The sequence below is a fragment of the Myxine glutinosa genome, chromosome 5 (genome assembly GCF_964187855.1).
Source record: "Myxine glutinosa chromosome 5, kmMyxGlut1.1, whole genome shotgun sequence".
Classification (NCBI taxonomy): domain Eukaryota; kingdom Metazoa; phylum Chordata; class Myxini; order Myxiniformes; family Myxinidae; genus Myxine; species Myxine glutinosa.
Window position 1 is genome coordinate 83004867 of NC_136265.1, and position 24963 is coordinate 83029829.

Genomic DNA, 24963 nt, shown 5'->3' on the forward strand with positions numbered 1-24963 from the left:
CGTAGACCTTTCCTATGTGTAGTTTTGCGTTGAGTAGAATAATGAGAGTTAGGTCTCCTTCCAATGCTTATGCCGCCTCGATGCTTTGGTTTTGGTGCAAATTACCACTTGGCCGGCCTGACAAGTCGAGGCAGGCCGAAGGAAGACGGGACAGGAGACGTGGGAGTGACCGGTAAGCACGAGCCGCCAATCAGGGCTCGAGGGGAGTGGCTTAGTACTGCGGCAAAAGGCGTGGTTTGGAACATTCGAGGCAGGCCAGGGCGTGGCAATATAACCCTGTGCCCGAAGCCCGCACCTCAGTTCTGAGGAGTGGTGCGCTGGAGTAGTTATGAGGAGGACATGCGCTGAGTGATGAGCTTGAGTTATCGGCTGGAAGCGCTGTGTTGAATTACAAGTTCTGAGGAGAGGTGCGCTGAACCAAGTTGGAGTCCTGAGAGTGCGCGCTGTTGAATTGAGTTACAAGTTGAGTACTCAGTTGAGCTTGAGTCAGATCCTCCATTGAGTTACGAGAGTGGAAGCGCGCCGTTGTATAAATCGCGCTCTGAAGGACAGCCGTGTCGGGCTACAGAGACGCGCGTATATTTTCCCGCCTACCTGCCTGCCTTTGTTCAAGATACGCGCTGCGAGGATCCCTCCCGCCTGCCTGCCTGCCTGCCTTCGTTGAGGGGCGTGCTGTGACCGGCAGAGGGCCACGCCGGGTGAGCTGTTCCTGAACGACAAAGCCGGCGCGTTCAGCACATGAACATTCCTTCCTTCATCCCCCTGTGAGTGTGAATGGGCAGATCTTATACAGATAAGTTAAGACTGTATAAGATCTGCCCTGTGTCTGTTCTTCTACCGATCATTGTAAATAATAATTAAACCTGTTATTTATTTGATTCTACCGCTTTTGTCCCTTCCATCACGGACTGAGCGTGGTACGAATTATATCGCTTTAATCCGGTTCCAATACAAGGTAACTACACTACACGGACCACGTGGTGCGCCATCCGCTCGGGTGCACTCAAATTACGCGTGGTTCGTGCGAGATTTGATCCCCGCTTCCGCGGCGGCGCGGGTACTTAGGTACGTGCGAACATTGTCCCGAAACCCTGTCCCGCGTCCGACCGGAAGTGGCGACTCGAGTCTCGCGGTTTCGAAGACCCAAAGAGAACAAGGGGCTTTCTCTTCCCTTGGTAAGGGAACAGGGGTCGCGGAAAACCATAACAATATTAATCTTCAGTGATGGTTCTCAGACATGCCTTCATGGGAAAGCAATAAATTGTCAAATGGTTTGCAGATGAAGTGCTTGTGGGGACGATGGAAACTTTCCAAACTTATTTCGAGACTTCCCAAGATGCTTTGAGCAATGAACATGGAAAGGAGGAAACACGTGATTCTCATCCCACGGAGTCCAGGAAAGATGTTCAGCTGCATGAGGGGAAGTCAAACTTTGTAATGAACATATCACACGGCTTTGACTTGTTTGTTTGTTATTTTTAAAGATGAAACCTTTTTGTTCCAAACTCAGGAATAACAGATCCATTAAATTGTGGTCAACCAAGTGAGCTTGTTTACATTCACTGGACATGGATATTAGTTGCTTATAAAAGACGTAGATGTGGACAGGGATTGTATTTGAATAAAATACCTCGAAATTTTAATGCAATTTGCATTTCTGGCATTTTCTCAGGATTGATCGCACACATAAAGCCAAGTTGGAAAAGTCTCTGCTTTATTAACATACACTTCGGAAATAGCATTGGAAATAACAAATCAAGTGAGATGAATGCACTGTGTTTGGATGACTTGCTGTGGAAGTACGTTGTCCAAATCAGTTTCATAACAATCTTAAAATATATACTATTTGATGTTTCCTTCTCCACAATGTGTTAAACCTGGAACATTTCCGAGAACAATAAATCTGGAACATATTTTGATTTAATGGTAGCCTCTCCCAGCTAAGCTCGAGTTGCACATCACACCATTCAGGTTCAATCTCATCTCACCGTCTCTCCTATTGGACACCAGCTTGCGCTATGACCCCATTCTAGATTCCATTCCTGATTGCTGTTTTTATTTCCTCTGGAAACCTTTCTTAACATTTCACGTACCATCTGACATATGAAAATACTTCAGCCCATTGCCTGAAAAACAGTGATTCCATCTCTCACAGACAACCAGCAGAAGATCAAAAAATACTCCCACACCTGAAGCATTAGTTTTAACCCAGGTAGTCCTAAATACTCACAGTACCTCTCTGAAAGGATGAACCAACCAACTCTCATATTTACTTCTTGGATTAACCTTGTGCTATTTTGAAAGAAATTTATTTTTGACAACTTTGTTGGTATCACCATTCCCGATGGTGTCTCCATGAAAAGGCTAGTTTTCCATGTGCGCTTCCAAAGGCAAGTGCAAGTCGACTATAAATTCTACAACAGGCTTGTCTTCCCTTAATTCTTCACGCTGTCAAAAAAGAAGACCGAAAGTCTAACATCGGCGAAGCCAGGCTTGTTTGATACTTTAGTTGAAGAGGATAGTATGATCGAGGATAGGATAGTATGAAAAAAAATAAAAACAATAAAGCTGTACCAAACCTCCCCATCAACAAAAAGTTTAATCAGACCGAAGAAGCCGTGGAGGCTGCGACATTGACCCTCTCCCCAACCTCCATCCCACAACTCCGGCGATATCCACAGCGTTTGCGTGGAAAAACACTGAGAAGTCCCATGCACACGCAGCAGAGACACCAAGGTCCACATGCAGACCAAGCAGTGGGCGGAGGGGCACAGGAACGAGCATGGTGGTGGGCCCGATGGCGAGCAGATCAACTCATGAGCAGAGGAAGGGCAGCCGTGGCAGGGAGGGAGTGCCCATCTGTGATGCCAAGGCAGATCCAAAACGTTGCCGACAAACCCAAGGAGAGGAGAAGTGGGATTGAAGAGAGTGTGGGAGTGTTAACGCCATTTTTATTGTTACAAAAACGATACGACGGCATTACTTTATTCTGTGTTTCGAGTCAACAATGAACAAACCATACACCACTTCAATCTGAAAATTTTGCAATAATGACAAACGGATTCCAGTGTTACGATTATATTTACTATATTATCTTACTATAATTCACCAAATGTCCGTCTGTCCGTTCGAAGGTACCGCAAAAACGGCTCAATCGATCACAACGATATTTTGGGTGGGTTTTGCTGGGACCCCTGGGAGGAAAATTGGCTTTTCTTGTTTTTCCAATTATTCCAAGTGTTCCAATTTTCCAGTTTTTCCAAACACGATGGAATAATATTTACCGATTATGAACAGTGATGTGGCTTTTATTGAAATTATACAAATACTGTTTCGATTTTGATTACAATTATGAACCTGCCGCGAATGCCGAAGTGGACAGATGACGACAATGCGTGGGTTTGATAATATCCAAATACAACCGTCATTCAATCGTAATGTTAAATCGTTAAATCGTTTTACGATTTGACGGTTTTTCGAAGCTGTTCCACGATCTTCACGCACGCTCGAAGTTAAGTAATTGTCACAATTGTATTTTTGTCGAAACTGTATGTATCTTACGTGTGAGTACCTTTTGTGTGTCCCTCGGAAGATTCTCGGTGTTAATCTTTCATACCTGTATAAAGTAGTCGAGTATTTCATGCCACGCGGCCTCGTTGTTGAAGCTTCCGACCTTGAGGCTTGGTTCTCTCTGGGCATCCAAAGTGAAGTTATTTTTTCATTCGTGTGTTTGTCAAATTTCAACTCGTTATTTTATCGTCAATGCATTATTGTTTGTTTATAGTTAGTTTTGCTTTGAATTTCCTGTAACTCGTAATTAATTAATCATGTTCTGCACCACGTGTGTGCCCTTGTACCTCCGTCGGTGTTTGTTTAATTAAGTCCCCGACATCGTGTTTTGCTTGGCTCTTAGATTTTTCCCTTCTACCCCGAACATAATATTCTTTGTCTGACGTTTAAATCCCCACTCCCCCACCAAAAAAACAACAAAAAAAAACATTTATTTTCCTTTCTCCACGTGTGCTGTTGTCTCATCCTGTACTTCTGTCCAGGTGTGCTGTTCGCACCGCCCCCATTATCTCCTTGCCATCCACCTTTTGCCCTGTTCACGTGACTCGTGGTTGGCCCTCTCGGCCCTCCCCCCGTTGGTATTTTGTGCATACAAGATTGTTCACGGTTCTGTTTAAATATTATTTTAATATGTTTAAACTTTCCCCTTCAGTGTTTTATTCAGTGGTATATTACAACACGCTGTTTTTCTTCCTATTTAAAAGGCTTTTTTCAATTTCCTCTCAAACTCATTCCACGTCAAAAAAAATAAATTCAATCTCTCATACGTCTCATATCCCGGTGTGTACCCTGGTTAGAATAGGTACACTGTATCCCTGCATGTCGTAAGAGGCGACAAAGGGGGTTGGCGTCAGGAAGGGCATCCGGCCATAAAAACATTGCCTCAAAAAGAGAACCATGACAATTACAACTACATATGGGCAGGGTACAGCCCGAAGTGGAGATCGGTTTCTGAGGTTTGGGACATGGAATGTAGGGACAATGACAGGGAGATCAGGAGAAGTGGTGGAAGTATTGGTCAGAAGAAGAGTGGACATATGTTGTGTGCAAGAGATGAGATGAAAGGGAAGTGGTGTGAGAATGGTGAAGGGTAGGCTGGGACAGAAATACAAGTTTGTGTGGCAAGGATGCCCGGAGGGCATGAATGGTGTTGGTGTTCTGTTTTCTGAGGAGTTTGTAGACAGTGTGGTGAATGTGACTAGAGTGAGTGATAGGTTGGTGATGGTGAAAATGATGATTGGAAAGCTCTTGGTGAACGTCAGCTTGGGTGGCAAGGGTGCCCGGAGGGCGTGAATGGTGTTGGTGTCCTGTTTTCTGAGGAGTTTGTAGACAGTGTGGTGAGTGTGACAAGACCACTCACCACAAGACAGTGTGGTGAGTGGTCGGAGCGATGAAGAGAAGGACAAGTTCTGGTGTGCGATAGAGAAGCTGATGGAAAATGTGAAAGAAAAGGAAGTTGTTGTGGTAGGAGGAGACCTAAATGGACATGTGGGTAGGATTATGGACGGTTTTGAGGGAGTTCATGGGGGTTACGGATATGGTGTGAGAAATGGAGAAGGTGAAAGGATTTTTGAGTTTGCTGATGGAGCTGATTTGTTGATTTGTAACACTCAGTTCCAGAAAGGGGATAATAAGCTTGTTACATGCACGTCAGGTGGGTTGACGACAACCGTTGACTACCTGATGGTGCGTAGGCGAGATAGGGGGCACCTCCGGGACACAAAGGTGATCCCGGGGGAGGAGGCTGTTTCACAGCACCACTTGGTTGTCTGCGACATAAGGGTGAAAGGTGCGAGGAGAGCTCGCAAACCGAGAATGAAGGTGTGGAGGTTGAAAGAGGTGACAGTAAGGGAGGCATTAAAAGAGAGGCTGAGTCGGGTAGGCTGGGACAATAGTCTGTTGGGAGTATCAATGAAAGATAGTCTGTTGGGAGCCGTTGGTGAGGTATGTGGATGGACAAAAGGACCACCGAGGCACTCGGAAACATGGTGGTGGGATGATGAATTTGGAAAGAGGATTGACGAGAAGAGGAAGAGGTTCAAGGAGTGGCAGAAGGCGAAGGGTACGGGAGCAGAAAAAGCAGAGCATGAAAGTTATAAGGCAGCCAAGAAGGCTGCAAAGAAAGAGGTAGCAAAGGCGCAGGAGGCATGTAGGAAAATGTTCGGAGAACCCTTGGATTTGGAAGAGGGTCAGAGAGCGGTATTCAGGATTGCAAAGCAGATAGCGAAAGAGAGGTGTGATGTGATGGGGGTGAGTTGCTTGAAGGATGAAGTGGGACAAATCGTTGTGGACCCAGGTGGAATTAAAGGAAGATGGAAAAGATATATGGAAATGCTGTTGAATACAGAGAATGAATGGGATGGCAACAGAGATTAACCCAGTTTTAGGACCGGCAGAGAAGATAACCGAGGAGGACGTTGAGGAAGCGATTAAAGCAATGAAGAGTAGAAAAGCGGGAGGGCTGACGGGAGTTGTGGGAGATATGTTGAAAGCAGCAGGAAGTTGGGGTGTGAAGAGAATGACAGAGATCTGTAATCTGGTGGTGAAAGAAGGCCGCATTCCGGTGGATTGGTAACTGAGTACCCTCATCCCTCTATACAAGGGAAAAGGTGACCCTCTGGAGTGTGGCTCGTACCGAGCGATAAAGTTATTGGAGCATGGAATGAAGGTATTGGAAAGGGTGTTGGAGAGGACGATAAGGAAGAAGGTGAAGATCGACGAAATGCAGTTTGGATTCATGCCAGGAAGAGGAACGACAGACGCGCTCTTTATTGTGAGGCAGTTGCAGGAGAAGCACATGGAGAAGAGGAAGAAGTTGTTTCTTGGGTTTGTTGATCTGGAGAAAGCATTCGATAGGGTTCCACGCGAAGTATTGACATGGGCATTGAGGAAGTTAGAAGTGGAGGAATGGTTGATCAGAGTCATGATGGCAATGTACAAAAGAGCGCGCACAGCTGTAAGGATGAAGGACGGGAACAGTGGTGAGTTTGAGGTGAAGGTGGGAGTGCATCAGGGGTCGGTACTAAGTCCACTACTATTTGTAGCTGTGATGGAGGTGCTGGCTCAGAACGTAAAGGAGGGTTTACCGTGGGAGTTGTTGTATGCAGATGATCTGGTGTTGATTGCGGAAAGTATGGATGGACTGAAGGAAAAGATGAAAAAGTGAAAGGAATGTATGGAGACAAAAGGTCTGAAGGTGAATATAGGAAAGACTAAGGTGATGGCAAGTGGTAAAGCATGTGGTGAGGTGGAAAGAACTGGGAAGTGGCCATGTGCTGTGTGCAGGAAGAGTGTCGGAGTGAACTCCATTCAATGTACAATGTGCGCTGAGTGGGTTCATCAAAAATGTAGTGGTCTGAGAGGGTCATTAACCAGTGTGGCAGCTACATTCAAATGTAAGGTGTGCACAGAGGGAGCTGCAGATGGAGGAAATGCTGAGTTTGATCTTGGAGACGGCATGAAGCTGGAAGGTGTGAAAACATTTTGCTACCTCGGAGACATGCTGAATGGAGAAGGTGGATCAGACACGGCAACAGTTGCTGGAGTGAGATGTGCATGGAAGAAGTTTCGGGAACTGAGTGGCGTGCTGATGAGGAGGGGAGTGTCGTTGAAGCTGAAGGGAAAGGTGTATGCTGCATGTGTGAGAAGTGTTATGATTTATGGGAGCGAGACATGGGTCATGAATGTATAGCAGCAACGAAGGCTGGAAAGGGTGGAAATGCGAATGGTTCGGTGGATGTGCGGAGTATCGTTGAGAGAGAGGAAGACAAATGATGAATTGCGAAAGATTATGGGAATAGAGCCTGTGATTGATGCTGTGAAGGGGAACAGGTTGAAATGGTTTGGTCATGTGTTGAGGAAGGATGAAAGTGACTGATTGAGAAAGAAGAGTGATGGAAATGAATGTAGAAGGAAGTAGAGGACGGGGAAGACCGAGAAAGACTTCGCTAAAGATGGTGGAAGAAGAAATGCGGGCAAGGGGATTAACAAGGAGAGATGCAGAAAATAGGGCAAAATGGAGAAGATTGTCATGGGGACCGCAAGGCTAACCCCCACTCTAGCAGGGAAAATGGCCTTAAAATGCATGTTGTTGTGTTTTGTCTCATACGTCTCCCTCACTACATGTTCTAAATTCACATTCTTTCCATCCCTCCTCCATCGTTCTGAATCGGATTGCTAACTTGAAAATCACAACAAACCCAATTTGTTATCAATGTTCGTCTTTCATTAATCATCCACTTTCTAAACTACCCTCTTGCCCCTCCCCTCCAAATCCCCCCCCCCCTTGCCCCATACACTCGTAAACTCCCCCCTTGCTCCTCCACTCTTAAACTCCCCCCACACTCCTCCCCTTCAAAATTCCCCCCAACCCCTCCCATTCAAATCTCCCCCAATACCATTCCTCTCCAATTCTCCCTCCTCCCCCCTCCTCCTCAAAACTGCCTCCTCCCCACCTTGTCTCCCTTCTATCTCATACCTCCACCTCCCCCAACCTTCTACTTTCCTCTGCCCCCCCCCAAAACAACCCCTCACTGTGCCTCATCCCTTCACCATCAAACCTTTCATCCTCCTCATCCTTCCCTTTCTTGTAACTCTTCTGTAATCTCTGACACACTATCAACTGCTCTCCCTACCTCCCCCTCTCATCCTTCATCTTACCCTACCCCTATCCTCCCCTGTCCTGTACCCGATGCTCCCCCTCTCTCTTCATTAACGGTATGGACCTCAAACATCCGGGGCCTTCGCTCAAACCTGACTGATCTCTCCATACAGGTTGCTTCTGACAATCCAGACTTGATCTGCTTAACAGACTTTCCTCCTTCAAGATGTCTCTGATTCCTTAATATCTCTTCCTGGTTACTTCCTCCTCCGGTATGGTAGACCTGAGCCTCATCCTGGTGGTGGGGTGGCTATCTTTATCAAAAACTCTTCCTCACTCTCCTTGCACTGCCCTCTCTCCTCCTCACCCCCAGGAGTACCTCTGGCTACGGCTTCCTCTCCGCTCCCACCTTTTGTTCATATGTGTTCTGTACCGTCCTCCAAACAGTGATGACTCCATTTACATTTCACTGTCTGACGACATGGACCAACTTCTATCCACTCATCCCAACTCTCTCTTCCTCATATGTGGTGTCTTCAACTGTCATCATGCCAGCTGGTTTGGTGTGGGTTCCTCTCTCACCAGTCATGGCACCTCAGCAAAGGACTTCTGTGACTCACTGGGATTGACACAATCTGTCAATTTCCCGACCCGGATCTCAGCCAATGGAGTATCTTCTCTTCTGGACTTGGTTATGACTAACTTACCTGCAAATGTCTGCTGCTCTTCTTCTGCTCCAATCGGTTCTTCTGATCATGTGCTTGTTAAAGTGGACATCTCACTTGCCATTCTCAGAGAGCCTCCTCAGTGCCGACGAGTCTGGCATTTCACTCAGGCCGACTGGGAAGGTCTTCAAGCAGCCATCAATCATCTGGATTGGTCTCCCATCTCCACTGCCTCTGACATCAATTCTTCCTGCGAATTCTTCCAAAGCAAACTGCTCTCTCTCATGCACAGATTTATCCCATCTCGTCTTCAGTTGTCTTACCCTTCCTCCCGTCCATGGTACAGTGGTACACTGAATCTTGTGGTGAGGCAGTTACCCTGAAACAACTTGCCTTTGCCTCCTGGAAGGCTAATCCAACTGAAGGCAATCTCAGTTCCTTCCACCAAGCTCGGAACAAGTGTGTGTCTACCCTCAGGAGTGCCAGGAAGCACTATCTCTCCACACTCAAGAATGAACTCTCAAACCTGTCTCCTTCCTCCAAATCCTGGTGGCGTCTGGTCAAAGCCGCTTCTGGTGTTTGTTCCCCCTCCATCCCCTCCCTTACCTAAAATGGCTACACAGTTGACCTCGCACGTGACAAAGCCGAATGCCTCAACTCTGTGTTTGCCTCAAAATCTTGTGTCCCAAACCCATCTCTCTCTGTTCCCACCTTTCCCAGTCGAACCCAACTGCTCCTCGACTCTGTGTCCTTCTCTCCTGATAAGGTGGAGGAGTTTTTTGTCAAACCTCGACTCTGAATCTGCAACGGGACCAGACGGCATCAGCCCACGGGTCCTAAAATCCTGCTCTGCCGCTCTATCTCACCCTCTCTCTGTTCTTTTCATCCTCTCTTTTGCTCAAGGGCATCTGCCAGCATCCTGGAAATCAGCAAACATTACCGCTTTACATAAAAAAGGTGCAAAAACAGATCCTTGCAATTACAGACCAATCAGCCTGCTCCCAATTATCAGCAGTCATGGAATCCATCATTGCTTCGGATATGAAATCTTTCCTCTTCTCCAATGGCTTGATCTCTGATCATCAATTTGGTTTCAGACCAGGTCACTCTACTCTGGACATGCTGCTTCTGCTGTCTCAACAATGGATGGAGGTCCTCAATGCCAAACAAGAAATCAGAGCTGTCTCCCTTGACATATCACGTGCCTTCGATACGGTCTGGCAGCCAGCTCTGCTCACCAAACTCTCCTCCTATGGTATCCATGGAAATCTCTGTGCATGGCTTGCGGACTTCCTCTCTGGTCGTAGTCAACGTGTGGCCCTGAATGGATTTCTCTCATCTCCCCTTCCTGTTCAGGCTGGAGTTCCCCAAGGCAGTGTTCTGGGCCCTGTGCTTTTTCTGGTCTTTATCAATGATCTCTCCGACTCTCTGGAAAATCCTCTCTATCTCTTTGCTGATGACTCCACTCTCTGCCGCTCCATTCCTCTTCCCTCAGATCGGCAGTGTGCAGCCTCCTCACTCTCTGAAGACCTAGACAAAATCACAGACTGGTCAAACAAGTGGAACATGTCTTTCAATCCTGACAAATCTCACACTCTTACTATGTCTCTCCGAAAAGATCGACTGGACAACCCTCCCATCTACTTTTTCAACAATCCTCTCCAAGAAGTTCTGTCGCTCAAGCTTTTGGGTCTAACTATCTGCCATGATCTTTCTTGGGAAAACCACATTTCCAAACTGGCCTCCAAAGCCAGTCGCCGACTGGGCATGCTCCGTCGTGCGAAGTCCTTCCTTGGCACACCTGAGCTCCTCACCACATACAAGGCTTTCATCCGCAGCTCAATGGAACACTGTTCTCCCCTATGGGCCGGTGCTCCTGCCTCACACCTAGCTCGGCTTCACGCTGTTGAAACCAAAGCTTTCAGAATCATTGGAATCTCCCGCGATGAAGCTATCTCTGAGGGCCTTTCACTCACTCACCGCAGGCAGGTAGGTGGTCTTTCTGTCTTCTACCGACTCCTCTCCGGCCTTGCTCCCCCAGCTCTCCTACAGGTCGCACAATATCTGCCAGCAACCCTCTGATGGTTAAACTGCCGAAATCTCGGCTCTCTGCTCACCTTCACTCTTTCATTCCTCTTTTCTCCCGCCTCTGGAATAAACTCCCACACTCCCTTCAATCCCACTCCTCCTTCCAGGTCTTTAAAACAGCTGTTCACCACCATCTCTTATCTTCCCCCATCCAAAACCTTGATCTTTTCTACGCCCGCTAACTTCACCCCAGATCCACCTTGTTTGAAATTCCAACTTCTTTCCTTGAAGTCCTGGCAGTGTCCATATGTTTTATACCTCTCCCACCCCCCCCCCTCCCCATGCCTCCACCGCCCCCCAAAGCCCTCTCCCTCCCACAGATCTCTCGATGTCTCGATGTCTCTCGGTCCCTGCTCTCAAATGTTGTTTGTGTCCTTCCCCCTCTCTCCCCATCTTGTCTACCGCTCCCGATATTATATGTATAATGTGTCGGTTTGTCTTTGTGTGATTAATGTTAGCTCTTTCACGACACTCAATCTTGTATACAAAAAAAACAAAAAAAAAAAAAACATTAATCGTGTGAATCGTTTTGTTAAAGTATCAATTGATGATTGGAATTGAGTGAATACAATTACGATTTTGAATTCCTAATTGTATTCACCCAACCGTACGGAACTTCACATCAGGATTTAAATATTTGTTTATGTCACGAATGTTGTTAAAAAAAAATTTTTCATAATGTTATGTCATTTGTGATTGGAGTTATGTTGTTTGGAATGAAAAAAGGGATATTGAGTTCAAGTGAATGATGGAATGCCGTGATGGTTTCTACTTTCTCAACGTGAATTCGCGGATCGCCACATGCAGATTCGCCATTCACTGTGTATGGAACAAACGTACCCGTTTGTTTGCCAATGGGTACGTTTTTAATGGAAGTCCTTAACGAATTGCTGTACATGTCTGACGAGCGACTGAAGGTGCTGCAGGAATGTGGAATTTATTGCTTTCATGCTTTGGCATTTGCCGTTTCTGCATGATCTGTTTGCTTCTGGCCCCCCACCCGTGTGTAGCAAGGGTACCTCACTAGTTAATATTAATGCTGTTATTATTATCATGAAAACAATGCTACTGCATAAAGAAACCTGGGATAATTTGTCCGAGCAGCCTGAAGGCGATGCATAAGAATTTGGACAATCAACGGGAAAATATTCCTTCTGGAGAGGTAAGGATGGGGTATTGGGGTAAGGTGTTATATATATTCCTTAATGGGTTAAGGTGTTATATAAACTCTTAGTCATAACAATATTTTCATATATAACTCCACTTAGTCATAACTCCACGCTCTCCATCGAAATCGAAGTTAAGTCATTGTTCCAATTTGTATTTTCGTTATAACTGTATTTCTTTTATGGTGTATGTACGTATATTGTCCCGTCAAAGATTTTCGGTGCAAATCTTTCATACCTGTATTGAAAATCGCGTTAATTCGTGTCGTCTCGAGGCCCTGTACAGTGTACACTGTACAACCTTGAGGCTTTGTTTTTTCTCTCAGCGCCTGTCGTTTGTGATCCAATAACTTTCGTTCTCTGTTTTCGCAGTCTTTCCACCCCAAAGCCTACTTCCTTATGTAAATCTCAACTAAAAAAAACAAAAAAAAAAGACATTACCTTCTCTGTGCTCATTCGTTTATTCTTTCTTATTCGTTCGTTCGTTCTTCGTCCACGTGTTTCTCCCCCATTTCCCCAGATAGATTGTCAAATTTCAATTCGTTATTTTATCGTCCATGTGATATTGTTTGATTACACTGGTCTGCGTCATTTCAGAGGTCTTGGTTTTCTCAACGGTTCTTATATGCTTTTTGCATGCTGAATTTAGAAATGTATCTCATTTCGCTCAATCAGGTCAAGTTTTTATGCTATCTCAATTTTAAGGAAAAAAATAATCAAAATTTTTGTTTTTTTAAATTAGCATTTTTTCAATTCAAAATCAGACTTACATTGACAGAAAATGTACAAACTATATATAAAATGACGCACAAGTACCGTTAATGTGAAATTCAACATTAAAAAGACGAAGGAAAACAATTAATGCGGAATAAATGGCTTTCGCAAAGATTTTCGTCTGTGTGTCGCATCTGTAACATCTCTCTTGAGGCACCAACAGTAGTCTGCAAGCATGTTGACATCCCATCGGCCCTGGTACCTCTCTTCCATCACTCGAATATCCGGGTGAAACCGTTCTCCTTGCTTCTCGCTGACATCACCACAGTTTTCCGGAAAGTAGTCTAAATGCGAGCTGAGAAAATGCATCTTTATGGACATGTGTGCACCAAGAGCCTGGAAGCTCTGCAGGAGCCCTTCCACAACACATTCATACTCTGGACTTCGGTGATTGCCCAGAAAGTTCGTCACAATGGATTTGAATGAGAGCCAGGCATTCCTCTCATTGCTCTCCATACTTTCGTCGAATTTAGGATCTTTCATAAGCTCCCTGATCTGAGGGCCATCAAAAATGCCTGCTTTCAGTTTGGCCTCACTTACGCGAGGAAATTTCTTGTTCAGGAAAGCGAAAGCTCGACCTTCTTTGTTCAGTGTTTTGACAAAATTCTTCATAAGTCCGAGCTTGATGTGCAGTGGCGGAAGTAGAATCTTCTGAGGATTCACAAGAGCGTGTGACACAACGTTGTGGGAACCTGGTTCCAGGCCAGATCTTTCTGGCCAGTTGCGTTGTACATAGTGCTGCTTGTCTGCTCGGCTGTCCCACAGACAGAGAAAGCAGGGGTATTTGGTGTAGCCGCCTTGTAGACCCAGCACCATGGACACAACCTATAAATAAAAAGAAAGAACACACATATTTGTTTTAAAATTTGTTATTCCAGTTTATTAAAAATATATATTTTAATCCGTGTTAAGAATATTTCAATAAATAAAGTAGAAAAATATATGTAACTAGGTTGACACCAACATACCTTTAGGTCTCCGCAAATCATCCAATTGTGATCTTTGTACTTCAAAGCAGTTAGCAAATGCTCCATGTTACTATAGTTCTCAGTCATCTGTACCGAGTGACCCACCGGAACAGACGCGATCTTGTTGCCATTGAAGAGTAGTACTGCTTTCAAGCTTCTACTTGAGGAGTCGACGAAGAGCCGCCATTCTGTAGGATCATATGCTAAACCCATAGCTGCAATGAGGCCGGTGATGTTGCTACAGTAAACCAGAGAAACTTCATCGTCCGAACTAAAATATTCTCGAAACTCTTCTTTACGGCTGCGGTACCAGGAGAATGTAGTTTCAGGAGCTAACAAACGATTTTCACGAAGTCGTGACCCTAGCAACTGAGCAGATTCTTTGGACAAACACAAATCTCGTGTCAAATCGTTCAACTCCGCTTGGCTAAAGAGTTTGGGTTGACTTGTCTCGCCCGTAGGTTGATATGTACCAGATATGTCACCATCTTCCATTTGTTCATCGGAATTGGACGCCGAATGTCTGCAATTTTCGGGCGGTGCTGGAATTGGAATTCCTGGTCCATGAGGCACTGGTTTAATGGCAGATGGCACGTCTGGATACTTTAAGTGTTGCTTGTTTTTTCGATTTATGCCTAAAATGAAAGAGATAGACATACCGTCAAGGGGGTGACATGATATATAAAGTTAAACAATTTAGAATGTTTGGGAATTTATTAAACATAAAGTTAAACTCAAACAAAATTGATAAACTCACCTTGTAGGTTTGTCATACAGAAATAACAGTCATTAGTATGATCTCTTCCCTCCCTCCACACCATTGGGATACCAAAAGGCAGACACTCAATCTTCTTGTGGCTCCAGCGCCGCAGACTCTCAACGCACGTTTTGCAGCATATGTGAGGGGCAAAGGCTTTGTCCTGGTCACCAAGTTTCATTCCAAAGTATGCGTGATAGCTTTTTCTTACAAAACGTGTGATGTTAGACTGCCGGTCTGGCATGGTCACTTTACGACAGATATAGCAGAACTTGTTTGGGTCATTCTTGCACTTTCGATTCATCATGAATCACAGTAATGTTATAGTAAGGAGGACACTACGCAGGACGTACTGCCGCTCATGTGCACCTAAGTGGACAGGAGACACCAGACTGAGCCACGCAGCTGCTGGAGCGACTGAAGTTGGGTGTTGCCAGAAACAACGATTTATCTATATTTTTCTGAAATTGAAATGAAAGTAATTGAGAAAGCACTTTCTTCCACATTAAGTGTACTTGTGTGTCATTATATGTATAGTTTGTACATTTTCTGTCAATGTAAGTCTGATTTTGAATTTTAAAAATGCTAATTAAAAAAACAAAAATTTTGATTATTTTTTCCCTTAAAATTGAGATAGCATAAAAACTTGACCTGATTGAGCGAAATTAGATACATTTCTGAATTCAGCATGCAAAAAACATATAAGAAACGTTGAGATAACCTAGACCTCTGAAAAAAATATTTCAAATGCAGCCCAGTGTTATAGTTAGTTTTGGTTTGAATTTCCTGTAACTCGTATTTAATTAATCGTGTTCTGCTCCTCGTGTGTGGCCTTGTACTGCAGTTGTACCCCCGTCGGTGTTTTGTTAACTTAAGTGTGTTTTGCTTGGCTCTTGGTTTTTTCCCTTCTACCCCGAACATAATACTGTCTAACGTTCTAAATCCCCACCCCCCCCCCCCCCCCAAAAAAAAAAAAAAAAAAACCAAAAACATTTATTTTATTTTCTCCACGTGTACTGTTGTCTCATCCTGTATTTTCTGTCCAGGTGTGCTGTTCGCCCCACCCCCATTATCTCCTTGCCATCCACCGTTTGCCCTGTTCACGTGACTCGTGGTGGTCCCTCTCGGCTCTCCCCCCGTTGGTATTTTTGTGCATATAAGATTGTTCATAGTTCTGTTTAAATATTTTTAAATATGTTTAACCTTTCCCCTTCTGTTTTTTATTCAGTGGTATATTACAACACGCTGTTTTTCTTCCTATTTAAAAGGCTTTTCTCAATTTCCTCTCCAACTAATTCCACTTCAAAAAAAAGAAATTCAATATCTTATACGTCTCCCTCACTACATGGTCTAAATTCACATTCATTCCATCCCTCCTCCATCATCCTGAACCGGATTGTTAACTTGAAAATCACAACAAACCCAATTTGTTGTCAATGTTCGTCTTTCATTAATCATTCACTTTCTAAACTCCCCTCTTGCCCCTCCCATCTAAATCCCCCCCCTTGCACCTACACTCCGAAACTTCCCCCTTGCCCCTCCACTCTTAAACTCCCCCCTTGCCCCTCCACTCCTGAACTCCCCCCTTGCCCTTCCCCTCCTAAACTTCCCCTTTGCCCCTCCCCTCCTAATCCCCCCCCTTGCCCCTCCACTCCTGATCTCCCCCCTTTCCCCTTCCCTCCAAAACTCCCCCCTTGCCCCTCCCCTCCTAAACTCCCCCCTCACTCCTGCCCTTCAAAACTCCCCCCCAATCCCTCCCATTCAATTCTCCCCCCATACCATTCCTCTCCAATTCTCTCTCCTCCCCCCTCCTCCTCCAAGCTGCCTCCTCCCCACTTCGTCTCCCTTCTATCTCATACCTCCACCCCCCCAAACCTTATACTTTCCTCTGCCCCCCCTCAAACAACCCCTCACTGTGCCGCATCCCTTCACCAGCAAACCTTTCATCCTCCTCATCCTTCCCTTTCTTGGAACTCTTCTGCAACATCTGAAACACTATCAACTGCTCTCCCTACCTCCCCCTCTCATCCTTCATCTTACCCTACTCCTCCCCTCCCCTGTCCTGTACCCGATGCTCCCCCTCTCTCTTCATTAACGGTATGGACCTCAAACATCCGGGGCCTTCGCTCAAACCTGACTGATCTCTCCATACAGGTTGCTTCTGACAATCCAGACTTGATCTGCTTAACAGAGACTTTCCTCCTTCAAGATGTCTCTGATTCCTTAATATCTCTTCCTGGTTACTCCCTCCTCCGGTATGATAGACCTGAGCCTCGGCCTGGTGGTGGGGTGGCTATCTTTGTCAAAAACTCTCTTCCTCACTCTCCTTGCACTGCTCTCTTTCCTCCTCACCCGCAGGAGTACCTCTGGTTACGGCTTCCTCTCCGCTCCCACCTTTTGTTCATATGTGTTCTGTACCGTCCCCCAAACAGTGATGACTCCATCTACATTTCAATGTCTGACAACATGGACCAACTTCTATCCACTCATCCCAACTCTCTCTTCCTCATATGTGGTGACTTCAACTGTCATCATGCCACCTGGTTGGGTGTGGGTTCCTCTCTCACTAGTCATGGCACCTCAGCAAAGGACTTCTGTGACTCACTGGGATTGACACAATCTGTCAATTTCCCGACCCGGATCTCAGCCAATGGAGTATCTTCTCTTCTAGACTTGGTTATGACAAACTTCCCTGCTAATGTCTGCTGCTCTTCTTCTGCTCCAATCGGTTCTTCTGATCATGTGCTTGTCAAAGTGGACATCTCTCTGGCCATTCTCAGAGAGCCTCCTCAGCGTCGACGAGTCTGGCATTTCACTCAGGCCGACTGGGACGGTCTTCAAGCAGCCATCAATCGTCTGGATTGGTCTCCCATCTCCACTGCCTCTGACGTCAATTCTTCCTGGGAATTCTTCCAAAGCAAACTGATCTCTCTCATGCACAGATTTATCCCATCTCGCCTTCAATTGTCTTACCCTTCCTCCCGTCCATGGTACACTGAATCTTGTGGTGAGGCAGTTGCCCTGAAACAACTTGCCTTTGCCTCTTGGAAGGCTAATCCAACTGAAGGAAATCTCAGTTCCTTCCACCAAGCTCGGAACAAGTGTGTGTCTACCCTCAGGAGTGCCAGGAAGCACTATCTCTCCTCACTCAAGAATGAACTCTCAAACCTGTCTCCTTCCTCCAAATCCTGGTGGCGTCTGGTCAAATCCGTTTCTGGTGTTTGTTCCCCCTCCATCCCCTCCCTTACCTCAAATGGCCACACAGTTGACATCGCACGTGACAAAGCCGAATGCCTCAACTCTGTGTTCGCCTCGAAATCCTTAGTCCCAAACCCATCTCTCTCTGTTCCCACCTTTCCCAGTCGAACCCAACTGCTCCTGGACTCTGTGTCCTTCTCTCCTGACAAGGTGGAGGAGTTTTTGTCAAACCTCGACTCTGATTCTGCAACTGGACCAGACGGCATCAGCCCACGGGTCTTAAAATCCTGCTCTGCCGCTCTATCTCACCCTCTCTCTGTTCTTTTCACCCTATCTTTTGCTCAAGGTCATCTGCCAGCATCCTGGAAATCAGCTAACATTACCGCTTTACACAAAAAAGGTGCAAAAACAGATCCTTGCAACTACAGACCAATCAGCCTGCTCCCAATTATCAGCAAAGTCATGGAATCCATCATTGCTTCGGATATGAAATCTTTCCTCTTCTCCAATGGCTTGATCTCTGATCATCAATTTGGTTTCAGACCAGGTCACTCTACTCTGGACATGCTGCTTCTGCTGTCTCAACAATGGATGGAGGTCCTCAATGCCAAACAGGAAATCAGAGCTGTCTCCCTTGACATATCAAGGGCCTTTGATACGGTCTGGCACCCAGCTCTGCTCACCAAACTCTCCTCCTATGGTATCCATGGAAATCTCCATGCATGGCTTGCGGACTTCCTCTCTGGTCGTAGTCAACGTGTGGCCCTGAATGGATTTCTCTCATCTCCCCTTCCTGTTCAGGCTGGAGTTCCCCAAGGAAGTGTGCTGGGCCCTGTGCTTTTTCTGGTCTTCATCAATGATCTCTCTGACTCTCTGGAAAATCCTCTCTATCTCTTTGCTGATGACTCCACTCTCTGCCGCTCCATTCCTCTTCCCTCAGATCGGCAGTCTGCAGCCTCCTCACTCTCTGAAGACCTGGACAAAATCACAGACTGGTCAAACAAGTGGAACATGTCTTTCAATCCTGCCAAATCTCACTCTCTTACTATGTCTCTCCGAAAAGATCGACTGGACAACCCTCCCATCTACTTTCTCAACAATCCTCTCCAAGAAGTTCTGTCACTCAAGCTTTTGGGTCTCACTATCTGCCATGATCTTTCTTGGGAAAACCACATTTCCAAGCTGGCCTCCAAAGCCAGTCGCCGACTGGGCATCCTCCGTCGTGCGAAGTCCTTCCTCGGCACACCTGAGCTCCTCACCACTTACAAGGCTTTCATCCGCAGCTCAATGGAATACTGTTCTCCCCTATGGGCTGGTGCTCCTGCCTCACACCTGGCTCGGCTTCACGCTGTTGAATCCAAAGCTTTCAAAATCATTGGAATCTCCCGCGATGAAGCTATCTCTGAGGGCCTTTCACTCACTCACCGCAGGCAGGTAGGTGGTCTTTCTGTCTTCTACCGACTCCTCTCCAGCCTTGCTCCCCCAGCTCTCTCTGTGCTCTGTCCCCCAAATATTCCTACAGGTCGCACAAGATCTGCCAGCAACCCTTCTTTTGGTTAAACTGCCGAAATCTCGGCTCGCTGCTCACCTTCACTCTTTCATTCCTCTTTTCTCCCGCCTGTGGAACAAACTCCCACACTCCCTTCAATCCCTCTCCTCCCTCCAGGTCTTTAAAACAGCTGTTCACCACCATCTCTTATCTTCCCCCATCCATAACCTTGATCTTTTCTACCCCCACTAATTCACCCCAGATCCACCTTGTTTGAAATTCCAACTTATTTCCTGGAAATCCTGGCAGTGTCCATATGTTTATACCTCTCCCACCCCCCCCCCCTTCACATGCCTCCCCCCCTTCACATGCCTCCCCCCTTCACATGCCTCCCCCCCAAAGCCCTCTCCCTCCCACAGATCTCTCGATGTCTCCATGTCTCTCGGTCCCTGCTCTCAAATGTTGTGTTTGTGTCCTTCCGCCTCTCTCCCCATCTTGTCTACCGCTCCCGATGTTATTTGTTTTATGTGTCTGTTTGTCTTTCTGTGTGATTAATGTTCGCTCTTTCACGAGCCTCGATCTTGTATACAAAAAAAAAAAAAAAAAAAAAAAAGGTGAGCCATGAAGGCATGAAGCTCAAGGCCTATAAGGACTATGTCGTTGGAAGACCCGCAACGCCCATGCTTTTGATATTTGATGGCCATTTTAACTATCCGTTTGTTTGTGTTTCACACTGAATGAAAAACGACAAGGTAGGGCACAGCGATTGTGATATATGACAAGTTCGACGATATATTCGGCCTGAACGAAATTGGAATCAAAATGGTGGTGTACAGAATCAGCCGCCTGACCACCGTAATATTACACGGAATCACATCACCCTGTCATGTGACCAGATCCTCAGCTCTGAGTAGTATACATTTAAGTGGACGTACATACATACATACGGATGGACAAAGACTGTTATAGACGGCTTTGCCCTATGGGCTACGTCGTAAAAAAAAAACCTTTTCAGAGCACTGGAAATTCTTATTCTCCCGAGAGTTAGTACCCTTAAGTTGTTTCACCCCTCTTCTCTGGAAATTGGAGTAGCTAGAGCTTTGACAATCATTCCTTGTCTGCGGACAAGTAGAACGAAGCATTCTGAATTCCACAGATTTTTATTGAAGTTTGGTAACTGTCATGAAAAGCAAGGAGCTGATGTTTCGAGTGTTAACCCTTCGTTGGATGGAGCCACACTTTTGATTGAATACATTTCCAGAATAACGTCTGATAATGCAGTTTGTGTTTCCTCAAATGTATTTTGTGTGAAATATTTGTCAATTATCCAATACTTTTCAAAGATGGTTTGAATTTTTATGCTTTTTGTGATTTGTCTTTACAGAGAAACAAATGAAACTGGTTTCTTGTTCCAACTGTTCCAAGTTGTTCAACCCAGAAGTTTTCAATTCACACATGACTCGGACTATTTCTGATGAAACTGACAAGTTTGGCATCGCGTCTGGCAACCGCAGTTGCAAAAGTTGTACAGAGACATTAATCAGCATCCAAGGAAGTGGGAGATCAAACAGGTGTTCTGTGTGTGACGAATCATTTACTTTTTCGTCATCTGTAAATCTTCATCAAAAAATACACACAGGTCAGAATCCCCTGAATAATGACTTTTCACCAAAAAAAGATGTGGAGATTTTGAGTTCTGGGAGAACCTCCTCCCATATCCTAAAGCCAGAAAGTGGAGAAATTGACCAATGTGAGAATTTCCAAAAGTGCTCTGTTTGCAGTAAGAATTTTCTAAATTCTTCGTCATTGAAAATACATGAAAGAATACACATAGGTGAGAAGCTGTACAAGTGTTCTGTGTGCAGCAAGGATTTTAGAACTTCCTCATCAATGAAAATACATGAAAGAATTCACACAGGTGAGAAGCTTTGGAAGTGTTCTGTGTGCAACAAGGATTTTATGACTTCCTCATCAATGAAAAAACATGAAAGAATTCACACAGGTGAGAAGCCGTACAAGTGTTTTTTTTGTGGCAACGTTTTTGGTCAATCCTCACGTTTATCCGAGCATAAAAAAATACACTTTGGAAGAAGACCGCACAGGTGCTCTGTTTGCAACAAGGATTTTATAACTGCCTCATCATTGAAAATACATGAAAGAATTCACACGGGTGAGAAGCCGTACAAGTGTTCTGTGTGCAGCAAGGATTTTATAACTGCCTCATCATTGAAAATACATGAAAGAATTCACACAGGTGAGAAGCCGTACAAGTGTTCTGTGTGCAGCAAGGCTTTTATAACTTCCTCAACAATGAAAAAACATGAAAGAATTCACACAGGTGAGAAGCCGTACAAGTGTTTTTTTTGTGGCAAGGTTTTTGGTCAATCCGCACGTTTATCCGAACATAAAAAAATACACTTTGGAAAAGGACCGCACAGGTGCTCTGTTTGCAACAAGGATTTTATAACTGCCTCATCATTGAAAATACATGAAAGAATTCACACAGGTGAGAAGCCGTACAAGTGTTCTGTGTGCAGCAAGTATTTTATAACTGCCTCATCATTGAAAATACATGAAAGAATTCACACGGGTGAGAAGCTGCACAAGTGTTCTGTGTGCATCAAGGAATTTATTCATTCAAGGGATTTACATCAGCATCAAAAAATACACACAGGTGAAAAACCCTACAAATGTTCAGTTTGTAGTAAGGATTTTATAACTGCCTCATCATTGAAAATACATGAACGAATTCACACAGGTGAGAAGCCGTACAAGTGTTCTGTGTGCAGCAAGGATTTTATAACTGCCTCATCATTGAAAATACATGAAGGAATTCACACGGGTGAGAAGCCGCACAAGTGTTCTGTGTGTAGGAAGGATTTTCGAATGTACGCATCAATGAAAAGACATGAAAGTATTCACACAGGTGAGAAGCCGTACAAGTGTTCTTTGTGCAACAAGGATTTTATAACTTCCTCATCATTGAAAATACATGAAAGAATTCACACAGGTGAGAAGCTGTACAAGTGTTCTGTGTGCAGCAAGGATTTTATAACTTCCTCATCACTGAAAATGCATGAAAGAATACACACAGGTGAAAAACCCTACAAATGTTCAGTTTGTCGTAAGGACTTTGGTAATTCATCATATTTACATCAGCATCAAAAAATACACACAGGTGAGAAGCCGTACAAGTGTCCTGTCTGTGGCAAAGCGTTTACTTTTTCATCATATTTGCATCAACATAACAAAATACACACGGGAGAGAGGCCTCACAAGTGTTCTGTGTGCAACAAGGGTTTTATATCTTCCTCATCATTGAAAATACATGAAAGAATTCACACAGGTGAGAAGCTGTACAAATGTTCTGTGTGCAGCAAGGATTTTATAACTTCCTCATCAATGAAAAAACATGAAATAATTCACACAGGTGAGAAGCCTTTCAAATGTTCTGTGTGCAACAAGGATTTTATAACTTCCTCATCATTGAAAATACATGAAAGAATTCACACAGGTGAGAAGCCGTACAAGTGTTCTTTGTGCAACAAGGATTTTATAACTTCCTCGTCAATGAAAAAACATGAAATAATTCACACAGGTGAGAAGCCTTTCAAATGTTCTGTGTGTCCGAAAGCCTTTACTTTTTCGCACATTTTGAAGAATCATCAAAGAAGACATACAGGAGAAAACCCCAACAAATGTTCAGTTTGTAATAAGGACTTTGATAATTCATCATATTTACATAAGCATCAAAGAATACACACAGGTGAGAAGCCTTTCAAATGTTCTGTGTGTCATAAAGCCTTTACTTTTTCGCATATTTTGAAGAATCATCAAAGAATACATACAGGAGAAAAGCCGTACAAGTGTTTGGTTTGCAACAAGGATTTTGGTCATTCTTCACATTTATATCAACACAAAAAAGTACACAGTGGAAGAAGACCGTATAAGTGCTCCGTTTGCAATAAGGATTTTCTAAATTCCTCAGCAATGAAAACCCACAATAGAATTCACACAGGTGAGAAGCCGTACAAGTGTTCTGTGTGTGGCAACGCGTATGCTTGTTCATCAAATTTATATAAACATCAAAAAGTACACCCAGGAGAGGTGAGAGGGGCCTCACAAATAAATGTTCTGTAAGTTATGCACAATAGATTTTGCAAATTCCTCATCAGACATGGAGAAATTCACACAGTTGAGAAGGAAAGGGAATAATGTAACAAATGCAAACACTTGGGAGCAGCTATTACAAAAAGATTGTCATTAATATATCACTTTGGTGGAGCAAAATTAAACTCATGAAAACATAAGCGGTTGCAGCAAGGACAAGTCAAAGATGGAATAAGAAGTGAATGGTGACCAACAAATGGAGAACTTCCTTCAAAGCCACAACGGATGAATATGACACATACTTGGGATGAAAATCCCACAGTGCAAACTTTGGAAGAGTAGGAGCACTCAACAGACCAATGGAACTGCACAGCAGATGGAGAGACAAGAGGTGAGTGCAGCACGACAAGAGAAAATGAGATACTGTTCTTCTTGAGAAGCAGAAGATAACGACAACCAATTCACAATAACTGAAAGAGAAGTTGTGAAACAGGATGGGAAATCAGACCATGGCTCAATACCAGAAGCCAAACAGCAAGACCGGAACATAACAGAATGATATGATGCAGTCCCACCTGCGAATGCAGATGAAAAGACTTGTTTGTGGTTTTGTTTGGTTTATTTGTCGTTGTTTATTTTGTCAAGGCTTGTGGTTAAGTTTGCAATAAATGAAGAGAAAACAACCATGAACTCTGATTTCATTATCAAAATAACTTTATACCAGGATCATTTCCATTACAGAGTTGAAAAGTCAATTTTAGAAAGTTCCCTTGACCAGTTTCATTTGACTGGTTTGGCATCATGGAAAGCTCATCCCATGGTTCCACGGTATCTCTCATAACATCTGTGGGCAATCCAAACTTTTTGGACAGCCCTATCTTCACAATGCAATGACTGATAATCCAATCTTTCTTCTCCAACGAGCATCTGTGTTCATCCATTTCACCATGTATTAAAAAGACAGAAGTATTGCAAGGAGTGAGCTGGATGGACATTTTAGTCATGATCACTCAAGTTACAACTGCAAAGACCAACCAGAGATTGCAGACCCTCCCCAGGACATGTTTTGAGTGGTTTTGTAAGGCTTTTGTATCAAAACAAATATGGCGTCCGAACCACGTCACCGATGACCATCATTTTTTTTCTCCACTCATTTAACCCCAGATGATACTCAAGAAATTTCATCTTGCTCAAATGAAGTTTTGAACTTGTCGAATTATGACATCATAATGGATGCACCTATGACATCATCATTAAGATATGTTATTCCCAATGGACAGTTCTTTAGAATGAGCCACGTCTCAATTTTTTCGATGCAGGGCTTTCGGAGATATTAAGGTACAAAGTTTTTCGGTTTTCCCAAGATGGCGGCCGAACACATGACCAATGACGTCATGATTATTTAAAAAAATTATCCACTCATTTATTCCGAGATTATGCTCAAGAAATTTCATCTTGATCGGATGAAGTTTTGTACTTGTCAAATTATGACGTCAAAATGGAGGCACCTATGACATCATGATTAACAGATGTTATTCCACTTGGAGCGTTCTTTCCAATGAGCCATGTCTCAATTTT

At 44.5% G+C, this 24963-nt stretch overlaps 2 protein-coding genes across 2 annotated transcripts; one reads left to right on the forward strand and one right to left on the reverse strand.

Moving 5' to 3' along the window:
• Positions 1 to 12805: 12805 nt before the first annotated feature.
• Positions 12806 to 15346, reverse strand: LOC137417130 (uncharacterized). The gene is made up of 3 exons (XM_078778229.1): positions 14589 to 15346; positions 13832 to 14466; positions 12806 to 13688 (listed from the first exon to the last, which is right to left on the reverse strand). The coding sequence occupies exons 1-3, from the start codon at positions 14893 to 14895 to the stop codon at positions 12948 to 12950; spliced, it is 1683 nt and encodes a 560-aa protein (XP_078634355.1). The 5' UTR covers positions 14896 to 15346; the 3' UTR covers positions 12806 to 12947.
• A 4558-nt stretch (positions 15347 to 19904) lies between these two features.
• LOC144892141 (uncharacterized) lies at positions 19905 to 23415 on the forward strand. The gene is made up of 4 exons (XM_078777368.1): positions 19905 to 19994; positions 21001 to 22033; positions 22202 to 22621; positions 22874 to 23415. The coding sequence occupies exons 1-4, from the start codon at positions 19905 to 19907 to the stop codon at positions 23413 to 23415; spliced, it is 2085 nt and encodes a 694-aa protein (XP_078633494.1).
• The last annotated feature ends 1548 nt before the right edge of the window (positions 23416 to 24963 follow it).

What these genes read in the sequence shown, in the direction of transcription:
- LOC137417130 (XM_078778229.1), bottom strand. Translation starts at nt 14,895, where the DNA reads ATGATGAATCGAAAGTGCAAGAATGACCCAAACAAGTTCTGCTATATC. An exon ending in CTGTATGACAAACCTACAAG is followed by an intron (nt 14,467 to 14,588) that starts GTGAGTTTATCA and finishes CTTTCATTTTAG; the next exon opens with GCATAAATCGAAAAAACAAG. An exon ending in TGATTTGCGGAGACCTAAAG is followed by an intron (nt 13,689 to 13,831) that starts GTATGTTGGTGT and finishes TTTTATTTATAG; the next exon opens with GTTGTGTCCATGGTGCTGGG.
- LOC144892141 (XM_078777368.1), top strand. Translation starts at nt 19,905, where the DNA reads ATGAAGCTCAAGGCCTATAAGGACTATGTCGTTGGAAGACCCGCAACG. An exon ending in ACATGAACGAATTCACACAG is followed by an intron (nt 22,034 to 22,201) that starts GTGAGAAGCCGT and finishes GTATTCACACAG; the next exon opens with GTGAGAAGCCGTACAAGTGT. An exon ending in ACATGAAAGAATTCACACAG is followed by an intron (nt 22,622 to 22,873) that starts GTGAGAAGCTGT and finishes TAATTCACACAG; the next exon opens with GTGAGAAGCCTTTCAAATGT.